The 14,667-nt window shown below is 32.7% G+C and overlaps 2 protein-coding genes across 2 annotated transcripts; both read right to left on the bottom strand.

The window, feature by feature from the left end:
• Positions 1-1,435: 1,435 nt before the first annotated feature.
• Positions 1,436-1,885, bottom strand: LOC126728295 (protein AGENET DOMAIN (AGD)-CONTAINING P1-like). Its single transcript, XM_050434145.1, has one exon. The coding sequence runs from the start codon at positions 1,883-1,885 to the stop codon at positions 1,436-1,438; it is 450 nt and encodes a 149-aa protein (XP_050290102.1).
• A 7,932-nt stretch (positions 1,886-9,817) lies between these two features.
• Positions 9,818-10,950, bottom strand: LOC126726187 (olee1-like protein). Its single transcript, XM_050431330.1, has 2 exons — positions 10,460-10,950; positions 9,818-10,250 (listed from the first exon to the last, which is right to left on the bottom strand). The coding sequence occupies exons 1-2, from the start codon at positions 10,611-10,613 to the stop codon at positions 9,907-9,909; spliced, it is 498 nt and encodes a 165-aa protein (XP_050287287.1). The 5' UTR covers positions 10,614-10,950; the 3' UTR covers positions 9,818-9,906.
• Between the last annotated feature and the right edge of the window lie 3,717 nt (positions 10,951-14,667).

Genomic DNA, 14,667 nt, shown 5'->3' with positions numbered 1-14,667 from the left:
GACAAATGTTAAATTATTGGTGCATCGATGGTAGATGAGTAAAGAAGGCACTTTTAGTCTTTATCGATCAGTGCCAAAAAAAAGTGTGTCTCAAGTCAACCAATCCAACCCATCAAATATGGAACCTCGGATTTGCAAACTCAACAACCTTTGGTTCATAAGAATAAAACCAATTAAACGCTTCAATACTAAGATGTGGGTTCAATTAGGTAGAGCTGGTCCGGAATTAATTGGGCTAAAGAATTAGATTCTCTTTGGTCTGTGGTGCAATGATATTGATTCAATTTTTCAATTTTTTTTATTTACCCTTTTCGGCCCTCAGGTCAAATTGAGGCCCTTCTGCTTCATGCATGCTGCATATGCATGTCTACACTCTAATTAAACTCTACAATGGTCAACTACACATATTTGGTTAATTCAACTATCCAGTACTCCACTGCCAATTCAGAAGTAAATACAAAGTGGGAAGCAAAACTCTGGAATTACTGACTCAAGAAGAAAGTTAATGATCCACAAGAGTAATTTAAAGAAGCACTTTCTTTATTCCTGAAAAAAATAATCAATCTAGTTGAATAAAACATATGATAACAGAATTCTAATTTAGGATCCTACCAAGAAATTAATGAAAATCATAGGACAATATTAGATATGTGAATGGGACTTTTTCTTTTCAAAAGATAGAATTTTTTATTAGCATTTTTTTTTTTTGGGGACAAATTAATTGTATAACATTTTTTTTTTCAACAATATCAACTTAATTGACTGTTTATAAGACAATTAGATTCGTTAATTAAATTGAGATAAATTTTTTTATAGAAGAAATTCAATACATAATTGCATAATACATTTCTAATTAAGGTAATATACATGAGATTTACCCAAAGTTTATTAGCATCCAAAGTGAAATATAGCGTGTATATATGCTACTTGAAACATACGTCTTGGCATGGATTTCAAATTTTAATATAGAGAAAAGAAGGATAAAAAAAAGAGAGAGAAGAATATACTAGAAAACTACCAAAGTCAAAGTGATACAAGCAATTTAAAATAATTTAAACTAATAATTTTAGGGCCACACTTTTTCACACACTATTTGCCACAACATTAGTTGTGGAGATAAAATAATGGATTTATGTAAAAATAATAAAAAGTCAATCACAATCGGCCACATAAAAAAGTGACAAGAAATTGTGTAGTAAAGATTGTGATCTTAGAATAAGATCTTAGAAGTTTCAAAGAAAGACTCAAACAAGTCAATCAAGAAAAGATAAACATGAGAGAAAACCCAAAAGAAATTAAAAAAAAAATAATAATAATTAAAACAAACAAACAAACAAGCAACCTATTAAGAAAACCCCAAAGAAATTAAGCAAATTGAGTAACAAATGCATATATATGTATATATAAATATCAAATGGAAAACAAGAAAAATTGATTAACCCACATACCTATTGGCAATGGTATTGGTATTGGTATTGGCATTGGGGGGCAAAACCCATCTCCCATCTTGCCAATCAAGATGAATCCTAAGTTTATGTGAAGGGAGTTGAAACTCAGTTCCATTAGCGTCCAAGCGCACAAAGTAACGAACATCATCAAGTCTCTGCACAACCTTTGCGACCCACCAAGCATTATTCACATACGCATCAATCTTGTCGGACATGGAGAAGTTGGTGCATGAAATAGTCGGTGGCAAAGGCCTAACTTCATCGGCATCAACCACTTCACTCAACTGCCTTGTCTTACATTCAGCCCACCGGGTTTCGTATCGCACTATGTACCGATTTATTCCAACAACAGCCAAAACCTTCCCGCTGTAATAAGACCCCAAGAAACCCTCTTGTTTCTTGCATATTTCAACGTTTTCTAAGATCCGAAACGCCATTACAGTTTAACTTTCAAGAGAGGGAGAGAGGGAGAGAGAGAGAGAGAGAGAGAGAGAGAAGGGTTTGAGAGAAATTGAGTGGATTTTGTTGTGTTGTGGTACACTGGTACTGTTTCTGAGAAGGTTTTTGGAGAAATATATAGTTAGTGGAAGAAAAGACCTAACGACACCTTTTTGTGCCGACTTAGAAAAAATAACGGTTGTTATTGATTTGGTTACGCTTGGAGACTACTTTAAGCCGTCGGATGCATCTCTTGAACCACGTGGGATTGATTGACTCGTGCCCTTGTAGTCATGTACACTAATTAATTATGGGGGTTCTCTTGACGTATATGACATTTTTTTTGAATATGACATGGGACTAAGATTGGTGCATGGTTAATACTTAATATGTAAGCTATACATCTATTGCTCTCATACTCATCTCACGTGCGTGCTTTGAGGGTTTTTTTATTATAAATAAATTTCAAAACTTTTTTATTTATCTAAATTTGAGGTTTATGTTTTGCTAATTACCAAAATAGATAAGAGTGTTATGAGATATAGTTCCAAAAAGATAACTTTACTAATATTTCGGATTCATTTTTAGGTACATAGATTTTAACACATTTTTATCTATGTTAGTGATTGGTAGACACATAAATCCTAAATTGGGATGAATGGAAAGTTTGAACATAAATAAATAATGACTAACAAGAAGTCAACTCTACGGTGTGAGATAAGGTTAGTTCCTAACACAGAAATTATTTGATCTTAGGCGAAAATGGGTAATTACCCATAAAAACGTAACTATTCAGTTAGTTGGCCGGGTTTGGAAAGAATTTGGGAATTTAGCAACTCGAGCCTTAAAGGCTCGATTTTGGGCTCTAAATCGAGTTTTTAAGGCTCGATTTTCATCAGTCGTTCGCATCTGACCTGGCAAATTTTCCAGGTGGCGTCTGAATGGAAATCGAGTATCTGAGACTCGATTTACATATGAAAAGAAAACAAAAACCACTACAACTTGTTCATCAACTTGTTCATCAGAGAAGGAAGGAAAAAAAAAAAAAAAAAAAAAAAAAAAAAAAAAAAAAAAAAAAAAACCAGAGAAGAATGGGTCGCGTGGCGACCTGGGTCGCGCGGCGACCTGGTCGCGCGGGGCGACCTGGGTCGCGTCTTCTTCTTCTTCTTCTCTTTCTTTTTTTTTTTCTTTCTTTCTGCGTTTTTTCCGCTGATTCTGCATTTGGGTTATTAATATTTTATTTTTGGGTTGGAAATCGAGTTTTAGAGACTCGATTTCCATGTAGACACCACCTGGATAAATTGCCACGTCAGAGAGAAATAACCCATGAAAATCGAGCCTCAGAGGCTCGATTTAAAGGCCCAAAATCGAGCCTCTGAGGCTCGAGTTGCTAGTTTCCCAAATTCTTTCAAAACCCGGCCAACTAACTGAATAGTTACGTTTTTATGGGTAATTACCCATTTTCGCCTTTGATCTTACGTGAAAGTACCTAGGAAGAAATATTTACGGGTTACATACATATCCTTACTACCATTCCTCGTAGTGTGATCATTACTATTAATTGATTAAAAATGAGATCTGAATAAAATTTTAAAATAAATATACATAATTTTATGTATTTAATTGAAAACAACTATTAGTTAATAGATTGATGCACGCTTCACATGAATTCCAATTGCGTAATAATAATAACTAAATAGTAATAGATAAATAAAAGACTTCTAATTTTAAAATTGGTGCATGCTTGTCATGCGTTCCAATTGCCTAGTAATAAAATTGAGGTAAATTACAAATTTAGTCCTTAACTTTTTTGTTGTAAGTCAATTTGGTCTTTAACTTTTTAAATGCGCTAATCTAGTACAGAACTTTTTGGTATTGTATAAAATTAGTTCATACGATTAAGTAGTGAATGAAAAATGCTAACGTTACTAATAGAAAAAAAAAAAAAAAAAAAAAAAAAAAAAAAAAAAAAAAAAAAAACGATAAGTGTGATTTGAAAATACAATATGTGTTTAAAAATTTAAAAATTGTATGACATAGTGATTGATATATAGGCATGTTTCATGCCTATTCAATAATCCAAATATCATTTTGATAAAATAAAAATGCAAATATTCTTCAATAATTTTTTAATACATTTTGATTGTGTGTCATTTTTTTTCCTTTTGTTCTAATTTGTTTCAATTGTTTTAAAATTTTAAAAATTGTATGATATAATGATTGATATAGGCATGTTTCATACCTATTCAAGAATCCAAATATCGTTTTGATAAAATAAAAATGTAAATATTCTTCAATAATTTTTTAAACATTTTGATTATGTGTCATTTTTTTTCCTTTTGTTCTAATTTGTTTCAACTGTTTTAAAAGCAACTAAATTAAATGAATTTTTTCTCATATAAATCTTAGAAAAAATAACATCGAAATTTCATAATACTTAAATAATTAGTGCACCACTTAAAACAATTAATACAAAAATTTATTTATTGAATATTTTAAATCTTGAGGAAGAATGCCATATTTTAAATCAATTATTATTATTCTAAATAAAAATATTTTTATATAAATTTTATAAAAATAACCATATAAATTAATTTAGTATAAATAATTAATGCACAACTATAAATATTTAATATATGCATTTATATCATTGGCTAATTCAATAAACTAAATAAATAAAATATCAAAGAATGTACCATATGGCAGAACCTTATGCTTTACTACATGAGGTCTCTACTCACTGGCGACTCTACATTCAGTTCATGGTGGCCATAGGAACACCCTAACCTGAAATTTTTTTTATTATATATAAATTTTAAAAATTTATGATTTTCTAATCCTTAAAAAATATTTGTAACCACCCTTAATTTTTTTTAGGCCCAACATAATTAAATTTTGGACAAAATTTGGTAACAAACTTAGTTGTAAACTAAGGATATAATTCTACTCAATACTTTTTTTTATTGTACATGAATTTTGAAAAATCCACAAATAAATATATTTTCTTCTTATATCCTCCATATTTGCAAAATTTCAAGAAGATAAAAATTTAATAGCTATGTCATCAATCAAATCTTTAAATTTCAAGTTTTTGTAGTCTAAAATTGTACATAAAAAATAAATTTATGGATCAAAAGTAGATAACATATGATTGACATGAAATTTGACATACGTTTTAAGAACATAAAGATTAAAGAACATGCAATTTAACAATTAAATTTTCAAAATTGACCATGTTAATTTATTTAATGAGAATTATAGCCTTAAGATTCGTTTGGTTGGAGAAGTGGAAAAGTAGGAGAATATAAAAGATTTTATTTTCTCTCATTTTTGTTTGGTTGAGAGTAGAAAAGTGGAGGGATGGAAAAAATGAGTTTAAATAAATTTACTCATATACCCTTGTTAAAGAATAATGCCTACTTAAAACAAAAAAAAACAAAAAAAAGTTGCAAATAACCACAAAAAAGAGCAATCACCCAAATTTATTAAAAAAAAAAAATCATGTCCCAAAAATAAATCATGTCTAGTTAAAAAACAAAAAAATAAAATAAAACAAAAAATATCACCCCCAGACCCTAGAAAATTAAATTAAAAAAATAAGGAAAAAAAAAAAAAAAAAAAAAAGAAGAAGAAGAAAGAAGGGCAACGTTACTATCTAGAAGAGGGGGGAAAAAGGCGCCAGGCCCAAAAAAAAATGGCAACACTAGGGGAGAAGAAAAAAATAATAAAGTAAACCCATATGCACATGCACATGGGTATTTTTGTCAATCAAGAATGTGGGTACACGACTCACACCAATCGGTATTTGTCCGCTTTGGGGAGCCAGTCCCTCACGGTTTTGTCACGAAGGGGTGGGAGCTAAGGATTTTTGCCATGAAGTGATTGACAGCTAGGCTCACCCTAGTCCCACATCGCCTAAGTAACCCTCCCACTCATTTATAAGCTTCTGGAGCGACCATGAGTGTACCACTACTAAGCACATGTGCTGAGTAGTGGTACACTCATGGTCGCTCCAGAAGTTTATAAACCATGAGTGGGAGGGTTACTTAGGCGATGTGGGACTAGGGTGAGCCTAGGTGTCAATCACTTCATGGCAAAAATCCTTAGCTCCCACCCCTTCGTGACAAAACCGTGAGGGACTGGCTCCCCAAAGCGGACAAATACCGATGGGTGTGAGTCGTGTACCCACAAAGAAAAATATATATATATATATATATATATTTTTTAAAAATCTAAAAAAAAAATTCTACAATTTGGTGAAACCATTTAGTGCAACCACGACGTCTAAGCCCAACATTTATTATATATTATGTGATATATATATATATATATATATTTTAACAATATGCTGCTAACCCTACAGCTCAAACCATTTTTCCCCCTAAACCTTCAAGCATTTTATGCATGGAAAAGTGCTAATAGAACTACAATCCCTTGGCTATACATATATATTGATTGATTGATTATTGTCTTTTATATATATATATGGATTCAAGTTACACCTGGTGTAACTCTAAACAATGTTACATCACTCAATATTTTTTAATTTGATACAAATTTTGACAAATTCACCGTTAGATTACATTATCTTCGTATATTCTCCGTACTTGCAAATTTTCATGGTGATAAAAGATTAATAGTCATGTCATCAATCAATTATTTAAATTTAAATTTTTGTAGTTTAAAGTAATACATAAAATATGAGTTTATGGATCGATTAATAAATAACATGAAAATTGGCAAGAATGTTAAAAACATATAAAACATGTAATTCAATAGTGGAATTTTCAAAAGAGAAATGATATGTCCACACATTTTCACGACAAACCCTAAGTGGCAGGTTGTTATTGGTTGTTATTGTTGGGGTAAAAAAATAATCTTAGTATTAGATTTAAATTTGAACCAATAACAACTAACCACCTATTATTTGTTATGAAAATATTGTCGACGTAGCATCTCTCTTTTCAAAACATGAATTTCATAACAAGTTATTAGGTGATGTAACATTGCTTAGAGTTACATCAGGTGTAACTTGATCCCAACTCCTATATATAAATATATATATATATATATATATATATATATAGAGAGAGAGAGATGGGTTCAAGTTACACCTGGTGTAACTCTAAAGAGTTACACCTTTTTTAAACTATTGGATTTAAGCAGATTCAACGGTAAAAAAAAAGACTTTCATTAATACTAATATTCTGATTATGATCTCATTAATTATCCCTCATTTATTATATTTTATATCTATCTCTAAACCCAAAAAAATGTGTTATGTTTGACTCTCTCTCTCTCTCTACGTTTCTCTCTCTATCTCTTTCTCCTCCACCATTGTTCTACCTCCATGGATAGATTGCAGGTAGAAGGTTGTGAAGCAATGGTCTCTCACCCTTGCAAACATTGTGAAGCAATGGTCTCTCATCCCTGCAAATCATACATTCAAAAAAGAAATATATATGATGAACGGACTTTTCAACACAAACCAGCAATAGCGGCTAACCATAAATGCAAGAAAGCATGAAAACATCATAAAAAAAATGTATTTGACACTATCAATTCATAGTATTTATAGGCTATTGGGAGAAGAGAGTGACGTAATCTAGACTTAAAGTGGGACACAACTTCCTTATAAAAATATAAAATATAAAATATATTTTAGAAAAACAATTGATAGATTCAATTCTAATATGTAGCAAACCTCTAAAGCAATTGCCGACAGAAGGCTTTTGATCGTTTACTTGTAAATTATTTGTTGCAAGCCTTGGGTAACGGTTTTAGGTGGAGTCTACATTTTTTTTTTTAATGATGTTTTCATGCTTTCTTGCGTTTATGGTTAGCAGCTATTGCTGGTTTGTGTTGAAAAGTCCGTTCATCATATATATTTCTTTTTTGAATGTATGATTTGCAGGGATGAGAGACCATTGCTTCACAACCTTCTGCTAGCAATCTATCCATGGAGGTGGAATAACGGTGGAGGAGAAAGAGATAGAGAGAGAAATGTAGAGAGAGAGAGAGTCAAATATAACACTTTTTTTGGGTTTAGAGATAGATATAAAATATAATAAATGAGGGATAATTAATGAAATCCTAATCATAATTTTAGCATTAATGAGGGTCTTTTTTTTACCGTTAAATCTACTTAAATCCAATGGTTTAAAAAATGTGTAACTCTTTAGAGTTACACCAGATGTAACCTTTTAGAGTTACATTAGGTGTAACTTGAACCTATTTCATATTAATATATATATTTTAAGGATAATTACACCCGACCAACCCACCGAACCCGCCCGAAACCGACCGGCCACCACCCAAACCGACCAATCCGACGGTCGGCAACAGGTCGCCACCCACAGAACTTGAACCCTTCGAATCGGTTGGCGGGTTTCCTCCCCAAAAACCCGAGCCACCCGACCCAACCATCAAATCAACAACATCCGGCGACATTCAAAGGTTTTTCGACAAAAAATGAAAAATACCGGCGATATTTTTGCTTTTCCGATGAAGATCTACTGGAAATCCACTAGATCCAACGAGATCCGGTGATATTTCATCGAGATCTAGTCCAGATTCAACAGATCCGACCAAATATCGGCCAAATCTCATCGGATCCTGCAAAATTTCAACACCGGTGACGAAACCCAAAACTGACCGGCACAAACCCGAATACCGATGGACCCGAACCGGATGACCCGACCATTAATACAAGTTGGTTTTGGTTTTGATTTTCACCCACCCGAGAAATTCAGGTCGGGTCCGAGTCAGGCACAAACCCGACCCGAATCGACCCGTGGACACCCCTAGCTATACATATATATTGATTGATTGATTATTGTCTTATTCCGTAAAAGTAAAAAAAAAAAAAAAATTAAAAAAAATCATAATTTAAACTTTTAAAAATTAGTGATTCCATTCCTCTAGCAGGAAAGAAAGAAAAAAAATGGTGATTCTAAATCAATGGAATTCTTTTTCTATAACAAAGTCAACAAATAGGATTTTTACTAAATGGAACAAAAAAAATATTTATGGTAATTGAAATATTATTCTAAACAAATTCATAACATCAATGTAGTTTATAAAAGAGAAATATGTTTCAAACATCTACTAATGGCATTTGAAGAAGTTATATCCCTATCTTTTCCATCAAGACAAGAAAACTAGAAAGAAACCCTAATAAAATATATATAAATAAAAATCTAAAAGATATTTTATTTCCAGAGAACTTAGATCTTTTGGTTTGGAAAAAAAAAAAGCTACTGCACACTCTTGCCTTAGTTGCTTCACAAGCTTGCTTTGTTCTAAGTTGATCTCTTCTCTTAATTACCTTGAAAATGAGAGTTACGTTTCTAGTGCTCGACTTATTCTTACTTTTGAAAGGATATTAAGTTTGTGTCTTACGAGTCCCCATGGATATCTTTTAATTTACAAAATATTGTTTATTTCTACTTCCTTGTATTTGATATATAGGCATACTGGAATTCATTTGAAAAATCATCATTGAGCTCAGTTTGACCTCTAGAATTGTCATATATAAATACACATTAAGATATGTTGACTCATTTTTCTTTTCTTTGTTGATTCCACTCAATGAAATTTGCCATGTCAAAAAAAAATAATAATAAAAATAAATAAATAAATAAAAGATTAATTCTACACTGAATTATAATTTGAATAAAGAGCAACAATGAGACTAACAACCACGAACAAATTAAAATCCCTTGTGCATTACTTTCAGATATCAAGCTGGTATACTCACAATACACGCCATGGATGGCATAAACCAAACAATTATAGATTAATCATTCAAACCCCACAAACTACAATCAAAGGAATATTAGGCTGTTAGCCCACAATACAATTAAAGGTAGGGAGTTAGACTATAAAAACCCCCCACATACATATGATTCTCACAGTACTTTTTAAAAACCAAAAAATAAAAAATAAAAAATAACACTGCTTATTTAATCAATTGGTATAACAAATTAAAGGGATATCCCCATTGTCAAATTAATTTCGTTTATAGGATGTCAGAAGCAGTGAGACCAAGCTCTTTAAGGACATCAGCACATTGGGGAAGAGCTTCCTTCTTCATGAAACCAAGAGGATTGGCAAGGCGAACTGGGCTTGAAATGCCATTGTTGCTTGTGAGGCTGACCCTAGCACTCTTCTTGAGAAATGGATCCTTGCTCACCTCGCTGCAGTCAGAATTGGCACTCTTAATCAGGGATACTGCGCAAATGTCTTCCTCGTGCTCTTCTTCGACTGCAAGTTTGTAGCTTCCCGACGCGTCAGTCACAGCCGTACCGCTGTGTGTTATGCTACCGCCTTCACGGTCCCTACACTCTATGCCCACCGTTGCATCTACACCAACAACAACGCATAGTTAATTTCATCCTAACATTGTCACACAAGTCAATAATTCACTAACGTGATAATTAATATAATTGGTGTCACGTCAACAATATAATAAACAGCATTTTTTTGTAGTAATAAACGAAAAAATGTTGCTACTTTGTTATATGAATGTGCGCTAAGAAAGTGAGAATGAAATTGAATTGTTAAGTAATTACCTTTCATGTACTCGCTGATCCTTGTCACAAACTGGATACGGCAAGTGTCACAGTAAACTTTGCCCTCAACGGAGAAAAGGCTATCGCAGTGAGCAAAGCCAAGGAGGGACAAGAAGCAAAGGGCAGATGCAAGGGAGATGATAGACTTTGCCATTTTTCTGCTTGTCTTTTTTTCTTCTCTGGATGGGGATTTTAACTCTGAGAAATAAGTACAAAGAAAAGGGAGAGATGAAGCTATTTTTGGGGTTTGTTAAGTACTCTCTGTTAGCTGTAATATTTTGTGAGGTTGTCATTTTTCCCTTCCGTTGCATGCGGTTGAGAAATTATTTGATCCGCTCTTTTGTTCCTTGAATCTCTCTTTGTCATGAATAATAAGTTTCTCCATTTTTTTAAAAAAAATCAATTAAATATTGAGCGTTAATAATAATCCCTAAGGATGGGGATTAAGATTTTTTAGATTTCTTAACGCGGAGTTCTTAAAAATTCTCACACTTCTTTAATAAATAAATGGTTAGGATTCTGCCATATTGGTAACTGTAAATTAATATTTTAAAAAAGAAAAACACAAATTTATTTGCATTAACTCTGTCAAAGGAATCATCACACAAACAAAACAAATAAACAAAAAAAAATGTCAGACGGGTCTAAAATAACTAAATTCTGTCACAGCGAAAACAACCCAAAAACTACCCTCTTTTACTCTGCCCTAATCCCACGGCCAATCTCCAGTTCTCGAAGAAGTATACCCTGGTTTTTTTTTTTTTTTTTTTTTTTTTGGGAAGAAGTATACCCTGTTATGCGTGTATATTTCCTCTGTTTTTTTACAGCTAGTAATAGGGTGTATGTGAAACATACATGATACACCGTGTGTAGTTTTCCCCAGCCCTCATACTCCATTTTTGCGTTAAAGGTGCACTTTTCAGAAACCAAAACCAGTTTCCATTGGCTGATAAAATAAAAAATAAAAAATAAAATAAAAGAAGAAGAAAAGGTAACATGTCACTTGATCTTAGCCGAAAGATTGAGAAAGGAAAAGGTAAAGGGCACTGCCACACGGCCCACAATAATTTTCCCACAACAACAATATAATAAACTCTAATACTGTACAAAATTCCTGTTATTGGACTGAAACGAATATTACATACCCACCTCAAATTATTTGGACCCAAAACTCAATAAAATACAGTTCTTTAGTTTGCTAAGCTACAGAATTGAGGAAGGGAGTACCCCTACCAATCGGAGTCTAGAATGAGGGAGTGACAATCCCTGCCTATCTTTTGGATTTGTTTTTTAATTAAACTTGTTTCTTCAAGTTATATGGATTTATTTTAACTTCTTGATTTTTTTTTTTGTACTCAATCTCAGGCAAATGGTTTTGGTTGCATCTTTTGCCATAAACGGTGATAGTTTTTCCTGTTTATGTTAACTTAAGTATTTTTTTAAAAAATTATTCAATTTTTAACTTATGGTGATGTTATTGGAATGGTGACATGAAATAATCTTAAACTTGAATTATAAAAGGAACGTGAGATTTAAAGAACTCTATAGGATTGAATACCTTAAAAACTCTAAAAGATCTAGTCTTGCCATTTAAATGATTTCCATTTTCCAGCGTATTGGTATGATCAACCGAAGATACATAGTCCATCCTACCTACTTGCTTTTCATTTTACTTCTAAAGGCCTGATTTCAAAGATAAAAAAAATTCAATGGAGGTGTTCAAGATTATTCATCCGTGTTGGCTCTTTCTTCCTCTGCCATTATCCTCCTTTTCTCAACCTATTTTCTCAACTGATCCGAAGGCCCTTTTCTAAAATCTTCCTCTTAGCATTAGAGAGTCTGAGAGACAGAATTGCTCATCAGAACAAATAAATAGAAACAAAGTTGATCGGTTCTGGAGGCTGAACATTTTTACCAATCTGCCTAATTCACCTCCCGAAGTTCGTCAAAATTAACGGGTTTAACAGGACTTTGAAGCTATTGTAATCAAATTTTAATGAAGTGGTTTATTTCTTTTGTCCGGAGTAGAAGAAGAATAATTTCCCTATATTCATTTCTTCTCTAGTCAATAAATTATTGTTAAGTTGAAGAATGGTAAGGTAAGAGCATTACACTTTTAGTAATATTCCCTCTCAAAATCAAATTTCATCAGTAAAAGAGCAATGCTTAGAAGTATGCATAAAAGACGATTTTTTTTCTTGGATCAAATAGTGAATAATTTTCAATTGGTAGGAAATTTGGCATATGCGCCAACAACATAGAGAACATGTGATTTATAAGAATTTCAAAATTTTAATTAGATACAAACTTATAGTTACACCCTATGTAACTTAATCCTAACCTTGCTAAGAATATTACAATTTTAGTAATTAGACATTACAAATTAATTTATTAACTTTTAAAAACAAAAAATAATTAAAATTATTTATTATACTTATGATGCGAATCCAGTCACATTTAATTTTTTTATAGAAAAATTGACACCAACTTTAACATTTTCCAAGGCAAAAGAGCACGGTAATTTATTGGACCTGTATGTCAACCAAAACAATAACTATGAATTATTAAAACTTTAAAAGAAAATTATATTTTTCCACCCTAGAACGATTGTCAAGAGCCTTATATCTCAATGCGCCTCTTGGAGTTTCCAAATTTTACCTACAGGGTTTAAGTTAATGGAGTGAATTTCGTACCATACCAACCGATACCACTGGTATTTGTCGTTCTGGTGGCTTGACCAATACAGAATCACAGTAATTTCTTGACCAATACAGAATCACAGTAATTTCGTACTGGTTCAAATACCAACCATACCGGGATCGTTTCGACTGTACCGGGATAAAACCGAAATTCGGCCGATTAATGTATACCGAACCCGTACCAAAGTTACAAACCAGAAACATTCTCTCAACGTCACACTGGTACTGCGATACTAACTGGCGGTGAGCTACTGCACCGACGATTCGTTGGGCTGTAAAACGAGATTGAGAGTGAAACTGTGAGACTGAGAAAGAAAAATAGTTTTGAGATCTCAGACTGAGAACTTTGAGAGAGAGAGAGAGAGAGAGAGAGAGAGAGAGAGAGGACAAGAGTCTTAAGAGAGTTTTTTGATCTAAAAACTGGATGAAGACCCGAAGAAGTAAAAACTGAGAAAGCTGATTAATGTGTCTGAGTGGAAAACTTAAAAAGCTAGTTTGGGAGAAGTGAAAAAACAGTAAAAAGGGGCTATTGATTTTTGGTTTTATCACCCTCTTTGACTAACTTTTTAATAAAAGTTACAAATCCTTTACCTTTTTAATAGTGTTGTAACATGTATTTGTAAAGCTCCATAATAAAATATACGGGCTTCTACCAAATAATTAAATCTATATATATATATATATATATATATATACTTTCAAATTCATGAATATATAATTTTTTTTTAAGTAGCGATAATCTCGAAACGGTACACCGGTATTGACCAGTACCGAAATATTTTGTTTTTTTAACTAAACCGAAACGGCTTCCGATACAGTATTGACAAGTCCCCCTCATCCCCAATCATATATATATATATATATATATACTTTCAAATTCATGAATATATAATTTTTTTTTAAGTAGCGATAATCTCGAAACGGTACACCGGTATTGACCAGTACCGAAATATTTTGTTTTTTTAACTAAACCGAAACGGCTTCCGATACAGTATTGACAAGTCCCCCTCATCCCCAATCATCAGTGTGTATATGCGCGAGCGCACTTGTTTCCCATTACACTATCCCTTAAACTATTGAAATGTACTATTCAACCCCAATTTTAAAAAGGGAGAGACTTTGCTGCATACAAGGCTATGTGGCAACAAAAAAAAAGGGACGTGTCCAAGGATCATGTGCAATGCACATGACCATGTGGACACTTAGACGCTTGTCCCTTTCTTTTTTTTGCCACATAACCCTGTATACAGGGTTAAATGACCAATTTACCCCTAATCCATCTGTTTTGGAGAGAGGTAAATTGCTCTTCTAATGCTAAATTCCGCCAGACTAGATACCATGACAAATGATAAAGCAAGGAGACAGTTTAGTATAGAAAAGTGTAATTTGCCCAAACTTTTTCCCCCTCTCTCCTACCAAATCAGAGTGGGGATGGGCCCCCCACTTAACATTATAGTGGCTCCACCCTTTATGCAATTTTTAGAATGCTATGACAAAAAAAAAATCATA

Source organism: Quercus robur, chromosome 5 (genome assembly GCF_932294415.1).
Source record: "Quercus robur chromosome 5, dhQueRobu3.1, whole genome shotgun sequence".
Classification (NCBI taxonomy): Eukaryota; Viridiplantae; Streptophyta; class Magnoliopsida; order Fagales; family Fagaceae; genus Quercus; species Quercus robur.
This window is presented reverse-complemented; position numbering and strand designations above follow the sequence as displayed.

Excerpts from the sequence above, each read along its gene's own strand:
- LOC126728295 (XM_050434145.1), bottom strand. The coding sequence starts at position 1,885 with ATGGCGTTTCGGATCTTAGAAAACGTTGAAATATGCAAGAAACAAGAG.
- LOC126726187 (XM_050431330.1), bottom strand. The coding sequence starts at position 10,613 with ATGGCAAAGTCTATCATCTCCCTTGCATCTGCCCTTTGCTTCTTGTCC. Across the intron at positions 10,251-10,459 it reads GATCAGCGAGTACATGAAAG|ATGCAACGGTGGGCATAGAG; the intron begins GTAATTACTTAA and ends TTGTTGGTGTAG.